Here is a 26181-nt window from a genome sequence, read left to right on the forward strand (position 1 = left end):
TTCCACTAGTATAAGTTATCATCCAATACTGTTACCCAGGTACATCAGTTTTAGGGCCTTTTAAAACATAATCATTCAGCTTACTGATTTAAAAAAGCAGCAGGATTAGTTCTGTAATGAAATACACATGCTAAAAATAGCTTATCAAATACATTCAATGGTATAACTTTAAAATTTCTGCGTACATTCAAAGGTTTGTATAAATCTTCATATTTAAGTCACAACAAAACCTTTCACCTTTTCGGATCACAAGGCTTACATGATACTCAAAGTTATTTCATCTGAGTAAAATGTTTAACCAACAGTAATACATTTTTTGCTAGTTAAAAATTGACTCATCCAGAAAAGAAAAATCTTACTAAGAAAGAGTCTTAGACAATTCTCAAGGGCTGAGGCTTAACATCTCAGTGAAAGACAAACAATTAAGTGTGACAAGATCAAAAAAGGTATTTACCAAGAATAATAGAATACAATTATGACTTATGAGATGCAAGGCTCAGGATACTACAAGTGATAACCAAAGGCCAATTGCTGCAGGCTGTGTGCTCAATTTGGAAGATCCAAGAATGATAAGAGTACATTCTATTAATCATTCATCTGACCAGAGGGATAAAAGAAGAGGCATTTAATCAGTATGTGACAACAGGAGACAGAAATCTTTCTCAGACGTGATAATCTCTCCATTTAAGGGTAAATGGTGATGGATACATGGGAGATCCCTAATCTATTCTTTATCCCTTTGTTTACATTTAAACTTTCCCATTTAAAAAAACAAAACAAAACACCAAAACTGGTCATTCTCAGACTACAGCTACCCAATCTTAAACAGAATGAACCCAAGGATTAGCCCCTTGACTCTATTAGATAGTCCTCCCTTATAATAAATGTACACGAAGGACAGACTTGAAGAAGAAAAGATCATTTATTTAATAAGTTACTTGAGTACCCATACATGAAAAGCTCTGGCATGAGGTGAAGGTGGAGGGAATAGATATTAAGATGTAAATATTTGGAACAGAATACATTTCCTACCCTTGTGGATCTTACAATTTAGCAATTACTAAAGGACAGGGATAAATGGAGGGCCCTTGTGATTAGCAGAATGCTGAATATATACTTTCTTCCCTGACCTACACAGCTAGAAAGATTCTCAGAGATTGTCCAATCCAAACCCACAGAAGGTGAAGCTCTGGTCAGTAGCTTCAGTTGTAAATTCCCTCTATGCCCCATTCCAGCTTCTGCCTACCAAGCCATTGTCTAGGCCAGCAGATTGCTCTCCAGAGCCTTGAATGAGAGAAAGCACCAGGACCTTAGATCTTAAAGGTACTGTTATTTAGGTATCCACTTTAATGTAAACCACAACCTAACAGCCTCTTCCAGAGATGGTTTCATATCAAAGATAGCTTACAGAAATAGAGTAGCTTCTTAGGGTCTCCAGACTTTCTCATTTAAGGCACTAACTTCTTCTATACTATTCTTGGCCCACTTAATGAAAGGCTTTGGCACATGGCTTAGTACAACAGTCATCAGTCTCTTAAAGATATGACCAGGGACCACACCACTTTTCTACAGATACCTGAGAAAAAAAAGTAGAGAAAATGGTATGCTGAGAGACTGAAAGTTGTCAATAGGGGAATGGATGCTAAAATCGCTTTACTCTTTGGGGTGGAGGAAAATCTGAGATTTAGTGGTTTAGGAAAAGGTTAAGTTCACACTGACTCAAAAGTTGGACAGGAATCCTGTGGGCTACTAATTTTCACTACCACCACTGGTTAAAAAAAAAAATGTTAACAACCAATTTACATGCTATCTTGTATTCACATCTGTGTCAGGAACTATCAATCCTATGCCTAATAAATGTTAAAGAACTGAATTCAAATAACATTTGTACTATTAATAATTAGATTACTTTACCAACAGCCAAATAATAATAATGCCATTTATGTCTTGTGTGAGCACACATAAACCCGGATGCCTGGATTTAATCGCTGGTTCTACTGGATAGCTAGGTTTGTGGACTGATCTACCTTCTTGTATCTTCTTACTAGTGCTAATAAAAAATTAAACACAAAATGTTTTTAAAAGTTCTTTTTCCCAAATATGAATACGTTTTTAAATATAAATTAAAATACAGAATTTTTTTAGAACAGCAAAAGCCAAAAAACAAGCAGTTCCCAATTTATAGTTGACATAGCCGTCTGTCAAGCACTCCTCCCCACTTAGCACATATGGTACTCTGATGTGAACTGTTGAAATTGACAGTCATTTTGCAAATGTTCAGAAAGCTTTCATCTTATTTAATGCCGCTAACATGGAAATAAAGATGGCATTTTAATAAAGTTATTGTGATAAGATCAAAAACATAAATTGTGCACCTGATTTTTACTTACATTTAAATTAGTTAGAATGTATAATAATTTGGTTTTACCTGAAGATAGAGTTCACGCATAGGATTACAGAATTAGAGCTGGGATGAACCCCAGAAATTATGTAATCAAGTCCCCTAATTAACTGGAAGATATGAAATCACTGAAGAGCTGTGACTAGAACTCATCTTTGTAACCCAATCCACTGCTCTATCACACCTGCTATTTTCAATCTTTTAACTCGCATATTTTCTAATATATGCTTTGTGTAAAACATCCTTTCAAATATCCTTTTTCCATACTCCAATTAAAATTTTCAAGAAAATGGATATACTAATTAAAATTACCTCTCACAGCCTAATGTTCTCCCTTATACAAGCTGTAATAAAATTAGCATTTTATATCACTTTATTGTTATCATCAGCCTCCTACAGTTTAGGGGACACAGCCATTCTTAAAAACGTTAGAATGATAACCCCAATTCATTCGGTATGTCATATAAATGAGTGGGAAAGATGACCTGTCAATTCCCAAAAAGAGATGTGACATCAGCATAGCCCTAATGAAAAGAAAATTCAATCAGCCCTCCTCTCTTTTGACAATGGTGCCATAATTCCTTATCTAATTGTTAAGATGCCCATTAAATTATGTAGTAGAAAAGGGTTCTTCTGTGTACTTTGTTCATTTTTATTTTATATAGGGACTGTAAAAAAGTTCACATTTTCCAATGACTTGAAAATTTTTTCAGGTTTATAATGTTTGTGAGAAGTCAAATAACCAATCTCCATTTTTTTTCCTTTTGGAGGAAAAAAAAGATCAATAAGTGGAAACTTAACAGGTTTGAATAAGTTCTTAATTATTCACTCAGCTTTTGAATTATCTGGGCCATAACAATTGCTTCTAGTGTGCCAAAGTTGTCTAAATAGTACAGCCTTTTCTCTTTAAGGTAGCTATCACAATAGCTCAAACCACTGAAACTATTTGTATTTTGTACATACAAGTCACTAAAAACAAAAAGTAAGCTGTTCATTTTCCAAATGATAAAATAAATGTGACTAGCTCTGAAGGGTATCCAAACTCTCAAGAAGTCTAACTTTTCCGCAGAACCCTTCAGAACTTAAAACATCTCTGGCATAACTTACTGGCTCACACCTCTTCTTAGAGCTACAATTTAGCATACTCAATGCAATGGCTGAAGATAACATACCCTTATACAGCGACAACTTCTATTAGAGATAGTACTAGAGAACAATGACATACAAGTTTAAATCAAGGCACGATGGTTAACTGACTTTTCAGGAGAATAACACAGGTAAAAAGAATCATTCAAAGCTAAAATAACTGAAAAGAAGGGTCAAGCAGCTTTGAGCTCTGCATTATTATATTTTAAAACTTGATGTTTCTTACTAGAGACAATTAATCTTTTGAGAAACTACTCAGAATGAAATCTGCTGAAAAGCGAAGTCATTTTCTACTAATTTCCTAATGTTTCTTAGAATTTCCCCAAGAGTCAACCATGCCCAAGGCAACATTGAATCTACACTTGATTAAAAACTCAAAGTTTCTTAATCCATATTCAATCATGAATCCATATTCAATCACGAAATTATTTCTTAAATAGTTTTATAGAACATTCACTAGCAATTTTGAGTAAAATAAATAAGAAACGAAGCCTTTTCCTGGGTCTGGAGATACTGTTATGTATGAAAGTACAAAGAATACTTCCCTAATGTTTTTTGATAATACTTTTCATAAGAAAAATATATTGAACTGCATGTCTGAAACCAAAGCTGAATTCACATACTGATGCCCCAAATTCAATGCTTACCCTGTAATGCAAAGATCTATGCTCTTATTCATCAGAATCAAATATTCCAGGGCTACATCCAAAGTACTCAAAGGAAAAATGTAATCTGACAACATAAGGAATAGTCTCCCTATAACTGTTTATTAGAATGTGAATATATATTCCAAATCAATAACTAAAAAAAAAAAAAAATATCAAGTTACAGAGCATGCATAAAATACAAAGTAGCAATTTACAAATAGGTAATAGTATCTTTATAATCAATACACTAAAATAATAAAATGGCTACAGAAGAAAATCAAAATGACTGACTACAGCAATGCCTTCTGTGCACCCCACACATCATGAGCACCGCAAAAGACAGAAGATTGACTATGAAACACAGTAATCTGTGCAAGCCCACAAATATATGTTTCTTGGGACACCCCATCATCCTGAACAGCATCACCGCAGTTGACAAAACTTTCAGAACACTGCAGAGTAAGTGCTTAATATTATCCACTCAAAAGTAATGCTAAATATTAGTGGCACACTTCTGAATGAGAAACTAGTTGTTCCATTGATGTCAATAATGTAGTGGAATAAAACTAATGCAAATCTGTACAATGCCTAAATGCATTCTATTTAAACTCAAGGTACTATTTCATCTTACACACTAAAAGAATACATGCCTTTAAGTGGTACCACTTGAGCAGAAATTAACTTCTCACTGTATTCTTCAGACATACTAAACCAAAGATTTAACTGGACTATATTTCTATAACATACTGCAAAACTCAGATATCAGCATTGTGAAAATAATTATCCATGCCTGCTGGTGGATATGGTGATGGAACTAAGTTGCATTTCACTTACTTCAAATTTCTCTACTACCAGCACTAAAGCAATATTGCCTGGGCAATAAAATGCTGCAAAATCTGCTGCTGGGAAATTAGATAAGTTAAATGACTCAGGCTGCCTAATATAACCAAGGCCCCGCAGATGGAATTCCACCAGTTTCTCCAGTTTCCACCCTGCCAGGCAGCATTGCTTAACATATGGCCCCATAATCATACTGCTACTAAAACTGTAACAGTCTTTTGTGTTTAAGATAATTTCAATAATTTCTTAATTTCAACAATAAGAATTTCAATAACTCTTGCCCAGAAAAAAAGTGCTCCTCTAATTTCGATGTTTACAAAAATTAAAAAACAAAGTTTGCTAAACTACACAAACCTATTAAGGCATTTAAGAAATTGACTTCATAGAATAATGGAACATTTTCAAGCTCTCAAAATGCTACTATGTTTATAGGGCAATTCTTAAGATTTGTGGAAATACACACTGCATTGAGATAAGAAATTATTAATTATAAGCTGCTCTGTGGCAAAATGTCAGCTGATTTCTAACATCTCCTTGGTTTGATTTGATCAAGACCAATAGGTCTGAGCTTCAAGTGATCAAGTTTTACTATGTCCTATAGTGACCAGGCTACCATGATGAAAAGTAAACAATACTTGAGGAATCCAAACATTCAGTTTATTAAACTAAGGCTAGTGAGGCCATAGCATGAAAGAAAGCTGCAGTCATTTGGGACAAGTAGATGATTTTATAAAGCTGAAATCAAAAGACTTAAGACATGGAAAAATTTGCAAATATGAGGAAATAATAAAACACAAAGGTGACCACAAGAATTACAAATATATTTAAATCTCAGACCTGGGAAATGGACTATACACAGCCTTCTAGGGGAGAAGAGAAACGCCTTATATGTTCTGACAGCACTGCACCTTTGGCTTGTTTTCAGTGGTTGGTGGAACATGAATAGGAACCACATTGTTGCTTGGAGACATGTCATTTTCACGTCTGTCTGACATTTGCTTCTGAGAAACGATGCGGTAGATCTCTGAATGAAGAAAAGAAACAGCAATACTTAGTGTGAATAAACCCATCAATTGTTGGTAGAAGATACATTTTCAGGGAAGTCTGATTTTGAGAATACAAATAAACTGAACAGAGAATGCAAAACTTTATCAAACAGCCATTAATGAGAGTCAACTATTATCTTAACAATTTCCCTTAAGGTAAGAAAGAAACAAAGTGTTATCCATTTCAGAGGAATAGGTTCACCAAAGTCCAATAAATCTTGGTTTAAAGAGTATTACCTACTTAAGAGCTTAGATCTAAATTAAACAATGGGGGTATTTTCAATCTACCTTTGCTAATAAAGCCTATATACATTTACATTGTTTCAAGGAAGAATAAATATGAACCTGCACTATCAGCCACATCAGGTATTCTTCTAGTTTGTGTAGGGAAGAGCACAACTTCATTAAATATACCAAAATCCCACAGAACTTTTTGGAAGGGAAGGAGGAAAAGATAATGTGTTTATCAGTGACTCCCCTGAACTAAAGTTAAATTTTAATTAAAAAATTACTCAAAACAGGCAACTTAAGATTTTAATTCACACTCAATTTTTCTTTCATGACAATGATCAAAACTAAATGCTCACTCACTAAATGTTAAACTTTATGAGGGCCAAAAGTGTTTCCTTATTCATTGTTATATCTCCAATATGTAGCAGGGGTTCAATAAATAACTAATTGCATGAATAAATGTAATTAAAATTCCTCCAAAGCAAGTATTTTTAACACTTATTTATTTGGTCTGACACTGCCTAAAAGCAGTTCTTTCTGAGTAGATTATAAATTCCTTAAAAACAGAGAATGTATCTTATTTATCTTTGTTCTCCCAGTTCTCTCTCCCCACCCACCTTCCCAAAAAACACCCTAAAGGTTAAGGAAATTCTAACAATGGGTCAAATTGAAGTTATATGCCTCCTAATGTGATATACTATGAAGAATACACCAGTGCCTATGTATACTTACTAAAATGTTTAAACCAAATTTAATTGTGAGGAAACAATTAGATAAATCTAGATTGAGGGACACTGTACAGGACAACTGGCCTAGAGTCTTCAAAAAGATACTACCATAAAATACATTAATTAGGTGGGGATGAATGTTCTATATCTGTGCTGTCCAATATGATAGTCACATTAAATAAATAAAATTAAAAATTTAGTTCCTCAGTCTACTAGCCACATCGCAAGTGCTCAATACTAACTTGTGGCTAGTAGCAACTGTATTAGCAAAGATATAAAACATTTCCAAGCCATAAGGACCAAACTCCACTTTGTCTAGTTTATGGATGGATGTGTAGAAAAGTAGGGGAAGGAAACAAACAGACAAAGGTACCCAGTGTTCTTTTTTACTTCAATTGCTCTTTTTCACTCTAATTATTATTCTTGTTATTTTTGTGTGTGTGCTAATGAAGGTGTCAGGGATTGATTTAGGTGATGAATGTACAACTATGTAATGGTACTGTAAACAATCGAAAGTACAATTTATTTTGTATGACTGCGTGGTATGTGAATATATCTCAATAAAATGATGATTAAAAAAAAAAAAAAAAAAAAAACCCAGGAGAACAAATAAATTCAAGCGATGATTTAAATTTTAATTTAAAAAGAATAAATTTACATTCACTGCTTAAAAAAAAAAAAAAAAAAAAAAAAGAGTCACTTGGGGATGTAGGGGGCGCTTTTAAAATTCCAGAGCCTGGATCCCACTCTCAGAGATTCTGATTCTATAGGTCTGGGCATCAGTATGTTCAAAAAACTTCCCAGGTGATTTAAAAAAAAAAAAAAAAAAAAAAAAAAAAAAAACATTTCCAACAACGCAACATGTTATCCTTGACTGGTTCCTGGATAAAAAGTTTTTTTAAAAACTTATAAAAGACATTATTAGTACACTTGGAGAAAAATGAATATGGACTACACATTAGATAATACTGTATAAAAGTTAACTTTCTTAGATATGCTATATGGTATTGTGGTTATATAGGAGAATGCCTTGTTCTTAGGAGAGCAAATGCTTAAGTATTTAGTAGAAAAGTGCCACAATATCTACAATTTACTTTCCATAGACTGAGCAAAAGTAAAAGAAGTATACATATATATGGCAAGATAAACCAAATGTGACAAAATATTAACTGATGATTCTAAATTAAAGGTATGTGTCACTGTATTATTTCTGTGAGATTTGAAAATGTTAAAAACATAAAGTTATGTAGTAAAAAAGAGAAAGTGGAACAGTATCTTCCAAACACTCAGAGAATGTATCAACCAGCTGCAATGATGAACATTATTTGCATCCTAACTTGAACTGTAAAAAAAAAAAAAAAAAAGAAGAAATTTAGACAGGAAGTTTCAATATGTTTAGATAATAGATGATGATAAGGAATTACTGCCAATTTTTGAAGTGGGTTTGTGGTTATGGGTTTAAGTTCTTATTCTTTTAATACACATACTACAATGTTTACAAATTAAATGATGTAATATCTGGGATTTCCTTCAAAAATAACAGGGAGGGAGTAGGTGGAGGAAAGACTAGTTATGAACTGATGGTTGTTGATAGCTACATGGGAGTTCAAGATACTGTCCTACTTTTGGTGTGTTCCAAATTTTCCATAAGAAGTATACATATTTAAATTTTATATATATTTTACAATTCTTAAACAAAGTTAAAGAAAAAGAAATGTATTCACTGAATTAATACATTTTCTCCAAATTAAGAACTAACTTCTCCAAAGTTGAACAAACATAGCAAGCTGTAGTTAACCATATATGTAAACTAATAAAAACACTGATAGTCAGCATACCTTTTCTTACACTTTTTATTTGGGGGGTGGCGGCTAAAATTTGTGTTTGAGAAGGTTGACAGTGGTTCAAAAGTAAAGACACATCAAAGGAAAAAAACTAGATTACAATAAAAACAGGCTACTAACTAGAGTTAAAAAAAAAAAAAAGCAAAGGATATGTAGTTTTAATTTAGATTATTTTAATTGAAAGTGATGGGATGAGGGTTATGTCAAGGATAAAGAGAAAGACCATCATTAAACAGACTAGTGGCTAAGGAATAAAGATAAGCATCAGCTTACTGTTAAACTACACTAGTCATGCTTTGTTCTTTCTAATTCCAAACTGAGTGGCTTTTTTTTCAAGGGCAAATGGTTTAACATGTGACCCCTACAAATTTTAACTTCTTTACAAATTGTTTTGAAGATTAAGCTAGAGGCACAACAACAACAACAACAAAAACCCTGCAGATTCTTACATAAAAAGCAAATATACTGAATACAGGAAGAGAAATAAAGGCAGGCTTCTCAGAGAACACAGAGGTAAATAATTAAAGAGATCTCATTATAAAGCAAGAAATTTGAGCAGTACTGTATAAATGTCTGTGAGTACTGCATACTGTTTTATTAGAAACGGATTACTGCTGCATTTGCTCTAATCACCAAGAAGATGTCTGTTAATAAAAATGCCAACAGGGCGATAAAGAAAAAGGCAAGTGTTGGTCAGAAAATTAGGAGAGAGAAAATTTTTCTCTCAGATAGAATCAACACTAATAATCCACTTTTGGCTGTGTGTGTAAAAAAAAAAAAAAACCACAAAACTTTGCTAAAACAGGAAGTAGTTACCTTCTAGCTGGTTTCTGATAAGAGAAAGTTATTTAAGTGAGGGTAGGGGAGGGACTAGTAATTTGCTAAAGGAGATACAGGATTTTCCTCTTTCAAGGGCACTCTCTCCTTTAAAAACAAATGAATGTGATACATTAATTCCTATGCAGACTCTTTCCAAGATGTCCAAGGGACAGTTAAGATTAGAAGGAGAAAGAATTCTACATTATCATTCTTATATCAGGATCTCTTATAGGAGATCTATCTATATAAAATCCTAATACAAGACAGTTTTAAATATAACCAGTTAAGGCTAAATAAAAAGCACATACAACTACTTCTAGTCTTAACAGAAATGTATATCAAGTTGCAAAGTAATTCTGAGAAAATTAAATGTAACTGTTCCAAACCAGGGAAAGAGCAGAGTTAAATTCTTCAATCCCTCCAAAAATTGTGAAAACAGTAAAGGCTTGAGTTATTCCACTAGTCTATACTTTCTACAATAACCAGGACCTTTGGTAGCGAATATTACATAGTCCAAAGTGGCTATCCTACCAAGTCACATATCCTATTTTTTAAAAACATACTAAGGAACAGACTCTGTGCTGCTGAGAAGTACCTAAAAATCAATAGTAGAGACTTAGAAGTTAATATATTAACCTGCATAATGAGAAGCCTCAAATATAATGGCAAATCTGAAGAGTAGAGCTACAAATCAATCCCACAGTGAACCATCCATAGATAACAGATTTACCCACATATATCAAAATATTGATCTCAAACCCTTACTGTTGGGTTCTTTCTTTCACAAGTATCAAGTTCAGATATAAGGGCAAAATGGAAACTTATATATCCTGTATACATTTACTGCTTAACTACACTGTAATTTTGAGCTACTATTTATTCATAAAATAAATACACCTGTAAGAGGTGGCACCAAAGAGATACAGCATGAAAAACAGACAGAGCTTAATGAGGTATCAAGATATTTACAACAAAATCATCTGAATTCCCATGATAGTTGAGCACAGCATAGAATAGTCTCCAAATTAAATTACTGTTACTAGGTCAGAAGCTTTTAATTTGTTAGGTCTTCTTCAAACCCAATGGTTACCATGTAAGCTTCTTGAAAATCAATGAGTGCCCATATTTGATATAGTGACCAGTATTTAAAGGGTTGCCACATGCCAAGAACAAAGCTACCACATCTAATTGAAAGATACTCACTGCTCAATCAAATTAAGGTCTGACAACTTCAGTCCCGACCTCTTTTAAGAGTAAATATGCTATGTGAATTAAAATTCTTTCAACTACAGAATTAAGAATTTAGTCTTCATATTAAAAAGATGGTTTAGACTTATTAACTACATGGAGAAACCTGGAAGATACCACTAAACCAAGTGATCAAAGTTAACATCACCAGTAATGAATAAAACAAATCAGTATCATGTGCCTTCTGAAATGATGTAGTGAAAAGAACACATCATCAAGGCATACATAACCTGAAATTAACCATGAAGAAACAGACAAACCCAAATTGAGGGGCACTGTATAAAATGTCAATGTTATGAAAAAAAGAGACTGAGGAACTGTTCTAGATAACAGGAGACTAAAAAGACAAAAAACTGAATATAGTGCATGATCCCAGACTTATCTTTTGCTAATAAGAACATTATTGAGACAACTGACATAATCTGAATAAAATCTGTAGATAAACATTGATACCGCACTATTATCTAACATTTGGATAATTGTACTATGGTTATGAAAAAGAATGTCTCTGTTTTTAGGAAATACACACTGAAAAGTATTTAGGAATAACAGGCATCTTATCTGCCACTTATTCTCAAATGGTACAGAAAAATAGTATGTATGTCTTTAGAGGGGAATAAAAAAGGATAAAGCAGATGCAGTAAAATGTTCAAATTTGGGGAATACGGATGAAGGGTATTTGCAAATTCTTGGTATTATTGCAACCTTTAAGTCTAAAATTGTCAAAACACACAGTTAAAAGAAAAAAATAAGAAGGTATGGAAAGTACGGATTTAAAATATCTTTCCTTAAGGAGGAAAGAAAACAAAGCTGCCTCACTCATGTACTAGCTAACTTCCTCTAGGAAAAATCATCTGCAAAACTGTATGTCATGGAGTCACTGTCAAGCCTGTGAATGTCAAGAATGCCAAGTATTCTAAAACAAATACTACAATCAGTTTTGGAGTAAACAATGTAGATAAATTCTCCAACACAGAATTTTGTATCTTAAAAATTTTTAAGTTTTTTTTCTTCTTCCAGCAATATCAAAATACAAAAACACAACGTAAATGTTCCCTTAATATTGTTTTAATATTTAGAGTTGGATTAAGCCTAGTGAGATTACTGTTCTCTTTCCTATTTCTTCTATGCATTAATATTCCCATGGGCATATAAGCAGAAGAAAAGTTCAGGAAAAATATCCTAAAGCTCACAAAACAGCACAGGTGTTTGCTGCTAGATGCAGTGATCTCTGACCCAACATATCAACACTTGAGATTTATGCAGGAAATTGAGGGAAAAGTGGTAATAAAATGAAAGCCTTCTTTGCTTTTAAACAACATGAATTAAACAGTAACAACAGTTCTACCTAGAGTGAATTTTAAGGAAAATAAACAATTCTTCATCTTGAGGGACAAAACAGCTCAATTCCAAGTATATAACACTATTTATTGATTACTTCTTCTTTGAGTGGATCAGAAATTCTGTGTTAAAAAATGACGTATACAACAGTTAACTGCAGATGAATATATGCACTAGAATTATGGCAGAGATTTGATGACGCATAAAAGAATATTCCAGCAATGAGTACTGACTAAAAAGTTTTTTTCAAGTGAGGTTTTCAGAGGCCTCAAGAGATTCACAGACCTTGAAGGTAATTGATGTTTATCAACTCCAGCCCCAGTTATTTTAGTTACTATTCTTCTGATAACAGAAAAAATTCTAACAAAAATTAGCTATGTAGTCACCAAATAAATATAAATCTTATTTTTTTCATGCCTTAACTGCTGTTTAGCTGCTCATCTTTATCAAATGTTCCCTATGCACCAGGGAGCTAAATACTTTATATGCACTAACTCATGTACTCATTTTGGGGGGGGGGGTCTAGAGCAGGTGTCTTAGTGTCAAACCACTCCTTTCTGTGGGTTGTAGAGACCAAAAATCCTCAAGTCCCAAGATAATGGTCAAGTCAAATTATATAAAGAGAAATTTATAAATACAAGCTCTCTCTCAAAAAGAAAACAATTCCCCAAAACATATTTGAATTTTATAGATGAAGAAACTAAGGCCTAGAAAGGTTAAGCAACTTGCACAAGATTATTGGAGATGCCAGGACTAGAACTGATATCAGGATTCTAAATCCATGCTCTTAACTCCTAGGCTTTATTCTCCACATTTTAATAGTAAAATAAGACAATATTTAAAAGTTAAAATTTGTTCACCTCTGATACAAGTACTGCATACAAATAATCAAAATCTTGTTACGTTATAATTGAAAACTCATTTCTTTCAACTATTTATCCATATAGACTTTTTGAAACAACTCCACATAAGACTGTACTACATATTAAGACTATACTCTAAATGTAGAGCTCTTAAAAGTAATATATAATTTTAAAGTACTTAAAAAACAACCCACCAAAGTACTTATTAAAGGATTAAGATTAAAGTTACTGGTAATTTGGCCATTCTAATAAATTCAGGTTAAATATGAGTCAATACACAAATAAAATGTCTGTTTATCCCCAATATTGACCTGGTCTGCAAATCCATGTTCCAAAACAGCTACTGGCATGAAACAGCTACTGCCATGTTCCTTTCCCACTATTTATTTAAACTTTACTGTATGAAATCAGATATTCTCCAGCAGGTATACAGTGTTTCTCCTACGATGTATCATCAATGAATATTACTTTCTGTTTTTCAATTTAAATTCTTAATTACATATTTTTCTCTGGTTTCTTCTGCAACACATCAGAGCTAAGAATACCTTTTCTCTACTGTCAAAAGGGCATTTATATCTTTCCATAGCTGGTATCTCCATATTGACCTAATGAAAGTACATTTAAGCATAACTGTGTTTGTGACTGACCATGAGGTATGGAACACATGAACAACAGAAGTGAACAAATTATTTTCAAAGTATTTTTCCCTACTATAACCCAGATGAATTAGGAATGCAAACTCAATAAGCAAGGGCTGTGACTAATTTTGTCCCCTAAATAGCTCTTGCTATAATAGCTATCAAATGATAACCATTCTCAGATGATGTGATATATAATTTTACAGTTTCCAGATTAATTTGTTTAAATTACCTTCCTAAAACTTCAGTTACCACTGGTATAATACTGAAACTCAAGTCTTACCTGTCAGGATTGTCTGAAAAGCAGCTTCGACATTTGTAGAGTCTAGGGCAGATGTCTCAATGAATGACAAACCATTCTTTTCTGTGGGGAAACACAAAATTTAGATCATGCAAACTTTTTTTTTTTTAATTCACTTTTATTGAAATATATTCACATACCATACAATCATCCATGGTATACAATCAACTGTTCACAGTACGATCATATAGTTATGCATTCATCACCACAATCTCTTTCCATTTTCCTTACATCAGAAAGAATCAGAATAAGAATAAAAAATAAAAATAAAAAAAGAACACCCAAACCATCCCCCCCATCCCACCCTATTTGTCATTTAGTTTTTATCCCCATTTTTCTACTCATCCACCCATATACTAGATAAAGGGAGTATGAGCCACAAGGTTTTCACAATCAAACTGTCACCCCTTGTAATCCACATTACTATATAATCGTCTTCAGGAGTCCAGACTATTGGTTTGGAGTTTGGTAGTTTCAGGTATTTACTTCTAGCTATTCCAATACATTAAAACCTAAGAGGTGTTATCTATATAGTGCATAAGAATGTCCACCAGAGTGACCTCTCGACTCCATTTGAAATCTCTCAGCCACTGAAACTCTTTCATCTCATTTTGCATCCCCCTTTCGGTCAAGAAGATATTCTCAATCCCACGATGCTGGATTCAGATTCATCCCTAGGAGTCATATCCTGCATTGCCAGGGAGATTTAAACCCCTGGGAGTCGGGTCCCATGTAGCGGGGAGGGCAGTGAGTTCACCTGCCGAGGTGGCTCAGTTAGAGAGAGAGAGGGCCACATCTGAGCAACAAAGAGGTACTCAGGGGGAGACTCTTAGGCACAATTATATGCAAGTTTAGCCTCTCCTTTGAAGTAACGAGCTTCATAAGGGCAAGTCCCACTAGATCATGCAAATTTTAACACAAGGAATATTATACATTCAAGACTTCAAAAGGAAAATAACAAAATTTTCTAAAACATAAGACCTCCCCAACTTCTTGGGTTTAAGTAAGGGCACCATTCTACTTCTACTTTAGATTAAAACTAACAACAGCAACATTTTCATTGGCTTCTTAACTAAAACAAATACTTCTTACTTCTAAATACTACAGTAAACCTATCAAATACTCAATTATTTTTGCTCCTACTGTCCTTCTCTCTATCAACCACATAGCTTTGGTAAGAACATTCACTTAGAATAAATTCTATAACTCTATTATTTGAAATAAACCTTCTTTTTGCCTGGAGATTTAAAAATTGTTCTAGAAAACTTTATTTACAGCGTAATCTCTAGTGCAAGGTCACAACTTTCACTAGCCAAGAATGTACAATGTTGCATTCTGGTAGGCTGTCCCTACCAGAACAGGGGCAAGAGATAGGCTGATCCTCCATGAAGCCAAGAATTATAGCTCCTAAGGAGCTACATCCCCTTTGGTTTCTGACACTCCCTGAGCCACAACTTTTCAGACCCACATAAAGCAGCCTGGTTAAAAAAAGCAGATGTACTGAAAAAAACAAGCAGGAAGCACAGAATAAACTGATAGATTTCATCTACCCCTTTCAGGGAGAGAAAACACAACACTGATATTTCATTTTTGGCAACAAAAACTCAAAATACTACAGTGTTTAGTGACTCAAAAGTTAAGCAAAAGACCTATATCATCATCATAAACTTTCAAAAACAACAATCCTTGCTGAGCATTCCTGTTTACCTTTCTGAAGCTCTTATAACCTATTACCCTCATTGGAAGGGTTAAAGCAAAACTGTAAAACATAACCTGTAAGAAATACAGGTTCACCTTAGTATCACCAAATTCATATCACTAACCTGCAAAAGCTCTTGCTTCATCTGTAGGGACTGCCCTGAGATGACGTAAGTCACTCTTATTGCCCACAAGCATGATAACAATGTTACTATCAGCATGATCTCTCAGTTCTTTCAGCCATCGCTCAACATTTTCATATGTGAGATGTTTAGCAATGTCATAAACCAATAAGGCACCTACAGCTCCACGATAGTATCTGAAAACAGAAAAATACATTCAACTATTAAAAAAACACCACAAGAAGGAAGCAAACAGGAAAATCTCAAAATGTAGATTACATATTTTTTAAAACACACTTATAAATAAATTTCAAAATCTCAATACTAGAATGCTTAAAGGGGAAAAAAAAAAAAAAACCACAAAACCAGTACCTTTTCCAATACCAAGTCAGATAATTCACTTGAAGGCAGCTTATTTCACAGAATTTTAAAACTGAGACTTACGCTGACGTTATAGCTCGATATCGCTCTTGCCCTGCTGTGTCCCATATCTGTGCCTTTATTGTTTTCCCATCAACCTGGATGCTTCTTGTTGCAAACTCGACACCAATGGTGCTCTTGCTTTCCAGATTAAACTCATTTCGAGTGAATCGAGACAAGAGATTACTCTTCCCAACACCAGAATCTCCAATAAGGACAACTGAAAGGAAAAAGAACTTAACGTCAGATGAATGAGGCATACATATTCAGAACACTAGCATGTTTTCAACAGAGTGAAGTCTGGCTTTGAAGTAGATGAAGCAAAAAAAAAATATAATAAAGCAAAAAAAGATATTTTAAAAGGGGAAAGTAGGGAATTCAGTAGCCCATGTTCTTGACCTGTTACCAATCCAATCAGACCAATTTTTTTAACCTGTTATCTACCTGGATAATGACTTCCACACATTATTTGCTTAACATATATAAAGTATCCTATCGTAAACAAGTATTTTTAATGGCAGGTCCACTAGGTATAGAGGACAGGCTAATTACCATCAATGCTGGACCAACCTTACTACCTTAGAAGTTAATAGTTTAAAAGATTATGTCAACCAAATAGACAATATGATATTAAAACATCTCATACATGAAAACAACAAAGAATATTAGTGGGTGAAGAGGGAGAGAATGAATAGGTTCTACTTAGTTTCATTAAAGACTAAGTGTGATCTCAGGACTCACACCTTGGCAAAAATGAAACAAATTTAACACATGAGGCACCAGGTTTATAAAATGCCCCACCCGGATCACAGAAACTACAATGACTTTTTAATAGTTGCATTTATCAGACTGCCAGGAAGCTAGGAACAAAAGCAAACAAACAAAAAACACTAAGGGTAAATGGGGGCCTTGGAAGCTAATTTTCACTCTGAGTCAAGGCCAAAGCAAGGAGGGCATACACTTTCACTTATGACTTCATGAATTTTTAAAAAACAGGTTTTGATTGGGTAGATTTCCTTCTCTGATACCATAGGAGGCAGCATATTTAACTAAATACATGGAGATTATTTTTCATGCACTGCAATATTACACTCAGAATTTCAAAAACAATTGGGAATAGGCAATTAAGACAAATCCCTTTAAAGCATTTTCTATCTGAATTTTAGAAACAAAATGAGTTCACCAGTCCACAGAATCTGAGCTACATAACATTTTCCATTCTCTGTAAAAATTTATATCAGCATTTCAGGAAAGTTATAATACTTATTCCTGCTGTTCACTACTAAGGCTTTCTCTTACCTCTCTAAAATAGCTAATTGATTTAGACACCGGGTCTCAAAAATCAAACATGCAAGAAAAACACCAAGGAATAAAAGCATGCCTTACCAAAGAGATTGGGATTTGGAGATGGGGGCAGACAGGGAGGTGGAAATTGTGAGGGCTCACTGCTCTCATTATGCATTCCTTCCTTGCACAGGATCGGATATAAACTGGCCTCTGGACATTCTTGGAGCCAGCACATTATCAAAAGCATATCTCTCTGGCTTCCTCTGTCAGCTGATTCAGCAAGAAATCATCCAAGCAGCAGTGACTCCATTCAGCACAGAATACTTATTTCTAACTACATATTCATTTAGAGGGTGTCAAAGGTGTTGTGTTAAACACAGATATATTAAATGCACTTTCAATTTCATAGGATTGTTGGCTGATACCATGCTGGACATGAAGACAAATCCCAGTTTCAGTAACACAATCTACCCATTAGTAGGATACACTTCCTGCTGCTGCTTAGTACAAAAGGCTGGATGTTCTGTATAAGAGATGTATTCTGAATCCCTTCTGGCTCCACATTCACATTAAGTATAAGTAAAAAGCCTAATTTAAGGTGAGAAGAAGAAAGAAGGGAAAAGCCAAAATGTTACAAAACTACTACTTCATAGGCACTCTAATATCAATCCATAATTCAGGAACCAGCCATTTAATTTAAAGTCAAAGAGTGCATGAGTAAGACATCCAGAATGACATCTTTGAGGGAAAAAAACACCAAAACTCAAAGAACATCCTCAATCCTCCCACAAAAACTATGCAGTTTCAAGTTCTTCCCTTTTGACCTCCACTTTAATGATCATGTTCATTAGCTCATCCTCAAACCTTTATGCCATCATAGAGATAGTTATGATGGATTTTTTCCCTGATGTAACGAATTCATTCTAATATACAAAACAGCACCCTTATCTGAACATAATTCAAGACTACAATTTAGACTACCATAGCCCACAGAATTAAAAAGAACAGTGAATACTTTATACAGTACAGTTATGTCAACTAGCTACATACAAGATTGCCAGAATTAAGAGCAGCAATTTGTTAAACAATTATATCTTAAATGACAACAGAAGATACCGGTTCTATAGAACAGTGCTGCCAACAAGACGCTGAGAAATGATACCAAAAAAGAAAGCTGCTTCTATTCAGTCACCAAATGAGAAATCAAAACAAGACAAGGATGGTTACATTCAGGCTCACTAAAATAATAATTTTTTAAAAAACCAGAATGGATTAAATTATTTAAACAACATAAAAGAATTTACTGGCTATGATTTAAAAAAACACAACAAACTCCATGGACCTTCCTTTCATGGACTCAAATTTAAATAATGTCTAATCAAAATAGTTTCTCTCATGAAGATGACAATATTTAACAGCTTTTTTAAAATGTGAGAAATTATATGATCAAATCCTGTGCTTCAAAAAAGGAATTTGCAATGACTTTCCTATGTTTTCCATAACTAGTATCTTAGGTTAAAAGTACTTCCACTTTAAACATTTTATAACTATAGTTATCTATATAGTATTTATATACTAAATAACATAAACATAAAATTTAAAATAGCATCTATATGTTAAACATTTATAGCATGTCTAAAATAATCTGATAGGATTTATCACTACTTGGTTAACTCATCTGATGAATTTTAAATATCATCCCTAATACCAAATACTAAATTTTGTTCATAATATATCAAACATCAGGCTACTAAAAGCCATAAAAGCACAATAAATATTAATTATACATTACTTAATAAAAATTACCCCTCCTCTACCAAATGTAGTTTTATACAGTCTTCTACAGACTAATTTACTGGATTAAAATTTAATTCAATACATCAGTCACAGTATATCAGACCTAAAAATTACCACCTAAAGGAATAACAAATAATTTTCATAAATGAACTTGGAGATGTTTCTACTCTTTCAACCATAGTCACAGTCCAACCTTACCAAAAGACTTTTTCAAATAAAACGCATCAATAAGGCTGAAGTTTAGAAAAGTTTTTCCAGATTCAGCAGAATCCAAGTTGCTCAACCAAAAGCTGTGAAAGAAAAACTACCAAGATGCAAGAGAACAAAGTTCCTATGATCCTTTCTACTGACAATCAGCTGATGGTTAATTACAACTGACCTTTAATATTATTGAAAAGAAAATGCTGGAGGCAACAGACTATATAGGCAGGTATTTTCAGAAAAAGTGACTACGGTTGGATTGGTGTATATCCACTGCCATAGTTGTAAACAGGAACTATGATTGATGCTTACTTCACTTATTTGCCCCACCAGGCCTTAACCACATTTGCGTATAAACACCTGTAGAATTCAAGTTTTAAAAATAAATTCATGTTTTTAAAAATAAAACTAATTCCCCCCTCAAAAAGTCTCACTATTGAGTTTAACTAAAGATTATTGCTCAAGAACAAACGCATTATTTAGAAAAATTGTTCTGTTCTCCCCATATTACATTCCCATTTGGACCACTCCAGTCTATTTTAATCAAAATCCCTTCATTTTTAACTGGTTAAAATTACACACTATCTTCCAATTCCCTCATTATTTAAGCTTGCTAGATAAGCTTTCTTCCAAGTAGATATAGCTGTAGCTCATCTGGGTGAATGACTCTCTGCAGAATGAAAGCATTTTAAAATGAAATTATACTTGCTTCACTTTAAAATTACATATGTATAAATAAGAATTTGGCTAAATAATCAGCAATGAAGTAAATAAGATGATTCATATCCTGTAAGAGCCTTAAAACAGTGGAAATCCATCTCAGCAGAATTTTTTTTAACTCCCTAATAACATATAACAAAATGAAACCTTAACCCATGAAAAGTAAAATACTTTAAGAAGTTCCTAGTTTTAAGTTTCTTTATTAATATTTAAATACTCTTATATTTATAACAATTTAGGGTTTAAAAACCGACAAGAACTACAGTAATTTCTTTCACATTATTACCATTCATTGAGTTCTTTTGGAAACTACAATTTTAAAAACACTCATTTAATCCTTACAACAGTCCTAAGAAGTAGGTATTGTTTCTTCTTTTTATAGATGAGGAAACTGAGGCTCAAAAAGGTTAACTTTCCCAAGTCACAGAGCAAATAAAAGACCAAAGTCGGGATTTAAATCCTGGTCTGCCTGACTTTAAAGCCCTATGTACTCAAGACAGGAGGTCTAATTCCAAAGTTAGTTTTGTATCAGAAGTTTAAGTCTCTTAAACCAATTCAGGATAGGGTGAAAATATAAACAGATTTCTATAACAAACATTCAAGCTTCAAACCAAACAGGAGAACTAACCTGAACAGTCAGTCTATCTCATTCTAAATTAATTACTTAACAGGTAACTAGCTGCCCATTGCCACTGTACCTTATTTGAAAGACAAACCTTCTTTTAATGACTAAACCTCAAAGTCTCCAGGGACTCAGTTAAGTAATTTCACATCATCTCAGAGGCCTTCAACAAACAGTATGTAAACTAATCCAAGTTTCCTTTTTATATTTGTAAAAGGCATTAAGTACCCTCTTCTCTGTAAACGCCTTGCCAATATAGGAGTGGCGGTGCATGCTGAAGGTATGCACCCTATATAAGAATTTTCTGGCTCAGAGAAGTAAAGTGATGACAAGGGTATATCATCAGCTAGTAACAGCAATATTTGCAAAGTACTGGTAAAGAAACCTTCCCTGCTTTGTTTAGTCTATCATTCTTAGCACCCAATGGCAAAGTCAGAAACAACATAAAGCCTAACACTATTTTTTAACTCCACCCTCCACTGTAAAGCTTTAATAGCAATGGCTTCTTCCTCCCTTGTAATGATCTTTGTTCAGCACATTACTGATGGCTGCCCTCCTAATTCAGGAGCAGAAAAAGAGCATCAGAGTGAGAGAGAATTCACTGAACCAAAAAAAAATAAACAATAAATAAATAAATAAAGGGCAATTACTGTACCCTCTTCTCATGGAAAACTACCCTTTATCTTTGTTAAGGGGGAAAAAAAACTATTTGGATTATTTCCGGACTCACCAATAAACAATTCTTTCTATTCACTCACCACTCTCCAATATATTTTGTTCAAAGGCACCGACATAGTCCCCTATCTTATAATAGTTAATATGACCAAAAGAGCACACAACCACACACACACACACACACACACACACACCCGACCCACCACCTTTTGGCAAAGGTATGGGGCCAACTCGGACTCTTCCCTTCCAGTTCTAAAAACACCAAAAGATTGGATCCTCCCAGTGTTGCAGCAGGAAGCAACCAGACCATAGCGATAAAGCAAGCTAGTGTTTGTGCAGCGCACAACCTTTCCTGCTCAGGAACTGGGCCTTCAGGTCTGGCAAGGATAACAGCCACCACCCATCCGCAACCCCTTCTCACGAGCAGAGTCAAGAGTTATCCTAGGCTAGAAGCCCTAGGAAGGGACGGCAGGAGAAAAAAAGGCAAGGTGGGAAATCACATCAGCCGGGTCACTGCGACAAGTTCGCGCGTGGGTGATGGACAATTCCTCTTGTCTCCCCTACCCTCACCCCCACCCCCACCCCCACCCCGGGGTCGCATAGGAGTCGTGGGAGCTTTAAACATTTGGCAGGGAAGGTACAGAAAGAGCTACCAGTCTGTGGGGGCGGTCCGAGGAAGTTACTGACCACCAGAACTGCGGAGCAAGTGGAGGTGGGGGCCATTGGTTCGCTCAGATATTATCAGGACCTGGCCCCCGGGCTTGGAGAAGCCGGCTAGGAGGGGAGTCCATTCCAAAGGAAGGGCTGCGTGGGGACACAGAGAGACTCGCTCGGGGTAAAAGATAGCAGATGAGAAAATGACCCGTAGTACGAATCTCTGGGCCTAAGGAAAGGCGAAAAGGGAAGAGGGAGGGCCTGTCAGAGGGACTATAGAGGAGATGTGAAGAGGCAAGGGTGAACACTGAGGTGGGGGGAGGGCGCTAAGTCAGAAGAGAGAGATGGAGGGAGGGGCGGCGGGGCCTTTGGAAGGAGCTACAGAAGCCGGGAAAAGGAATGAAGTACTGGGAGAAAGCAGTCCACCGTGAGAAGAACACACAATAAGGGGTTCTGAGGCTAGCGAGGGTCTAAGGGGAGGTCGCTATGAGATGGGTGTGTGGTAGAGGCCCCTGTCTGAGGGCAGAAAAAACTGAGCTGGAAGACTGCAGGAAGAACCGTACAGAAGGGAAGGGCTGAGGCAGGCCCCATTTCGGTGCAGGGGTGGCCCGCGCGCGGATCCCGGGGAGTGTCCCAGACCCCCGAACGGGGACTCATTGTAGAGTGCCAGAGCAGAGCCTCACCTTTGAAGAGGTAGTCGTACTCGTCGTCGCGGGTGCCCATTGCGCGGCCGAGGACGAAGGGGCGGGAGCAGCAGTGGTATCGGTGGGACCAGGGGGCGTCGCTGCAGGGGTAACCCGAGCTCGGAGCTTCAGATGCCGGACCCGGTAAAGAGCCCCTCCCTGCCGTGCGCCACTTCCGGCAGCCCCAGCACCTCAGGGGAAGTACTTCCGGGGAGGTGGCGTCCCACCTCCGAGCCCCGGAGGGCGGTGCGCAGTTACGTCTGATCGTTCTTCGTAGTCACATCTTCTTCAAGGAGGCTGAAATGGAAAGCTAAGTCCGGGATTCCCAACTGACCGTACTCTTAGTGGCCCTTCCTTCATGCGTTACCCACCCATGCTGCCAGGCCGGAACCCGAGCTCTGGGAACGCGTCAGACACACTTCAACTTAGTGATTTCTGGATTGGGGCGGGGTTCGTTGACTATTAGAAAGCTGAAAGCGGCACATGGTATGGTGGTTCCATGGTGTAATGGTTAGCACTCTGGACTCTGAATCCAGCGATCCGAGTTCAAATCTCGGTGGAACCTATACCCTCAGCTTTTTTCCAATTGCTTTTTTCACTTGGTAATTGTACAAACTACGATATGCCTGGTATTGAACTAAGTGGGAGTGGAATTTTTCCTCCAATTGCTTTTTTCACTTGGTAATTGTACAAACTACGATATTCCTGGTATTGACCTAAGTGGGAGTGGAATTTCACAAAATATAATCTTTTACCTCTGAAGACCCCTCTTCAGTTCATACTGCTAGGAACCACTTTGCACCTGGCTGTCCTCTAAGGAAACTCTTAGCTTTGCCCTTTTTAGTCTGGGCTTCTCAGCCTCAAACCTTCAAGAGTTTCTTCAGTGAAACTTGATTGCTTTTGCTGGAATTTTCTACCTTCACTTTAACTCAAAGGTGGATGCTTCTCACTCACTCCTCTCCAGAAATCTCTCAGACTATCTCCAGATGTCATTCAGAGAACTTCACTCACCCTCCTCATAAAGATTCATTAAGAACTTCTGAGCCCTTACTATTTGTCAGTCTAAGTCCTTTTACATAATTATTTCATTTAACAAGCAGAGCAAAGGAAGGCAATTTCCATTGTGGTGGAAATGTAGATACTGAGACTGAAGTGATTAGCCAAACATCACACAGGGCCTCCCTATGTTTGAACAGAGGTTTTAAATTCCTAAGAGCGGTTCACATTTATTGTCACCCTTCCTGACTACACAAACCCTCAATGCAGACTTTTGGACAAGAAGGTTTGTGATAGGCAGAGTAATGTCCCTCCAAACATGTTCTCATTTTAATCTCTGGAAACTGAATATGTTAGGTTACATGACAAAGAGGAATTAAAGCTGCAAATGAAATTAACGGTTGCTAATCAGTTGCCTTTAAACTACTACCAAAAACTGACAGGACTGTCTTCCTCAAAGCTCCAGAAAACACTTAAAGGTTTGCAATAATTGGGCCAGCGCAAATCAAGAAAATGCAGCTTTAAAAACGGTAGGAGACGCCTGTGGCACCCTTAAGGGCCCCCCATACTCTCCCTGGTGCAGTGTGAAGCCAGACTGTGCTCCCCTTGGGGGTCCCTAGCCCTGTTCTGAAGGGAGCAGAGTTACCCCTATGCACATACTGGGGTGCCTGTATGTAAATCTGTGGGGGGGAAGCCTGAAAGACAGAATCAGGAAACACTACTCACCCAAACTTGCCCTGGAGGCAGAAGCAGCTTGCAGACAGCTACAGCAGTGTAAGGAATAATTAAGTCAAAGCAGACTGGGAAAAAGGATTACTGCTTTAAGACAAAATAGGGCACCTAGGAAGAGGGGAAAATCTATTGATTAGGGAGGAGAGGGGACACTGAGATTCCTGTAAATTGGAGGATTCCTAAACAAAAGCCTAGGACAGGATGTAGGCTCAAAAAAGAAAGAGAAGATCCTGTACTTCACTTTTACTTGGGGCTGAACTTCTTGAAAAAAGGGCTAAAATCTGAAGGAGAGCACCAGGCAATGAAGAGTCAATTTGTAAATACCGTGAAAGGTGTTTTTTTTGTTTTTTGTTGTTGTTTTTGTTTGTTTGTTTTTTGTTTTGCATTGATTTGCTTGTATTTGCTAGCTCCTGGCACTCAAGGAAATCTCTGTCATAACACTACCTGGATACAAACTTAAGTTACAGATATCTCTGGGACCTAATCCCAGAGTTAATACATTAAAATATTAAAATGTACAGTGCAACAAAAGATTATAAGACAAAGAAACAGGAAATGATATTCCATCCAAAGGAATAAGATAAAAATTCAGAAACCCAGAGTAAGAGGAAAACTTCCAGTGAAGATGAGGGATGGGGGCTCCAGCACTAGCTCCTCCTCCAACAACAGCTAGTAGACTGGCAGAAACTGTCTGGAACAATTGTTCTGGGACTCCAGAGGCCAGGGGAGCATTGTACAGCATCCGGGGATGAGTGGGACAAAGAGACTGGGAAAGTGCAGTAAACAACTTTGAGTAACTTGCTCCATGGTGGCTGCCAGCACCCACCCCCCACACTCCAGGTGAGCAGCCTTGGGTCCGGTCCTTGGATAGTTGCTGCAGAGAGGGAAATGGATGCCCTTTCCCCCAAGAATGGGGGCTTGGGCATGGCCAAGTACTGATCGTAGCTTTTGATCAGTGAATTTAGATCACTGGGTCCCAGACTTGAAATGCTGTTTTAGCCCACCCTGCACAGGGACCAACCCAGTCATGGCCTCAATCCTGCCCCCAACAGGGGCGAAGGTGGTGGAGGTTTAAAGACAGGCTGCAGGGAATAGTTTGCAGAAGAGTGTCATCTGCTGGGCAGACCAGGACAGTGCAGTTTCAGGGAGCCATCAAAAAAGGCTTTTTGGTGTTTTTCCTAACCCTCTTCCCAGGGTTCTTTGGAACTAGTCTGCACCCCTTTCATGGGTCCCTGGTCCTTTTTTGGCTGGGGAATACTAAAGTGAAAGTCCTCTACCAGGTGACTGTCTGCCCAGAATTTGCCCTCCAGGCAAAAGCAGTTAGGGACAAAGAAAGGAGAGTAAAAAACAAAAACAAAAACAAAAAAACTATAGAGGCAAAACAAAAACAGAACAGATCAAGATTCCAGGAGAAGGAACAACTCCTAGAGTTGAAACAATTGCACAAGTAGTGAAATCTTAAAAATTGTACTGTAAACCCA

General features: G+C 36.2%; 1 protein-coding gene and 1 non-coding gene across 3 annotated transcripts; one reads left to right on the top strand and one right to left on the bottom strand.

Annotated features, from left to right (window-relative positions):
* Window positions 1-5669: 5669 nt before the first annotated feature.
* On the bottom strand, window positions 5670-23137 carry RAB11A (RAB11A, member RAS oncogene family). Of its 2 annotated transcripts, none has more exons than XM_037833636.1 (5): window positions 22973-23137; window positions 16358-16553; window positions 15917-16110; window positions 14076-14156; window positions 5670-6058 (listed from the first exon to the last, which is right to left on the bottom strand). In XM_037833636.1, exons 1-5 carry the CDS (start codon window positions 23010-23012, stop codon window positions 5919-5921), a joined length of 651 nt encoding a protein of 216 aa, XP_037689564.1. In that variant the 5' UTR covers window positions 23013-23137; the 3' UTR covers window positions 5670-5918. The 2 variants fall into 2 exon arrangements, with proteins under 2 accessions (XP_037689564.1, XP_037689563.1); XM_037833635.1 differs by lacking the exon at window positions 22973-23137 and adding an exon at window positions 17720-17810.
* Window positions 23138-23465: 328 nt separating this feature from the next.
* TRNAQ-CUG lies at window positions 23466-23537 on the top strand. Its single transcript has one exon. It is a non-coding gene; the product is annotated as a tRNA-Gln (tRNA).
* The last annotated feature ends 2644 nt before the right edge of the window (window positions 23538-26181 follow it).

Source organism: Choloepus didactylus, chromosome 4, assembly GCF_015220235.1.
Source record: "Choloepus didactylus isolate mChoDid1 chromosome 4, mChoDid1.pri, whole genome shotgun sequence".
NCBI lineage: Eukaryota > Metazoa > Chordata > Mammalia > Pilosa > Megalonychidae > Choloepus > Choloepus didactylus.

Excerpts from the sequence above, each read along its gene's own strand:
- RAB11A (XM_037833635.1), bottom strand. The coding sequence starts at position 17,795 with ATGCATAATGAGAGCAGTGAGCCCTCACAATTTCCACCTCCCTGTCTG. Across the intron at positions 16,554-17,719 it reads TCCAAATCCCAATCTCTTTG|TTGTCCTTATTGGAGATTCT; the intron begins GTAAGGCATGCT and ends TTTTCCTTTCAG. Across the intron at positions 14,157-15,916 it reads TGAAGCAAGAGCTTTTGCAG|AAAAGAATGGTTTGTCATTC; the intron begins GTTAGTGATATG and ends GTTTCCCCACAG.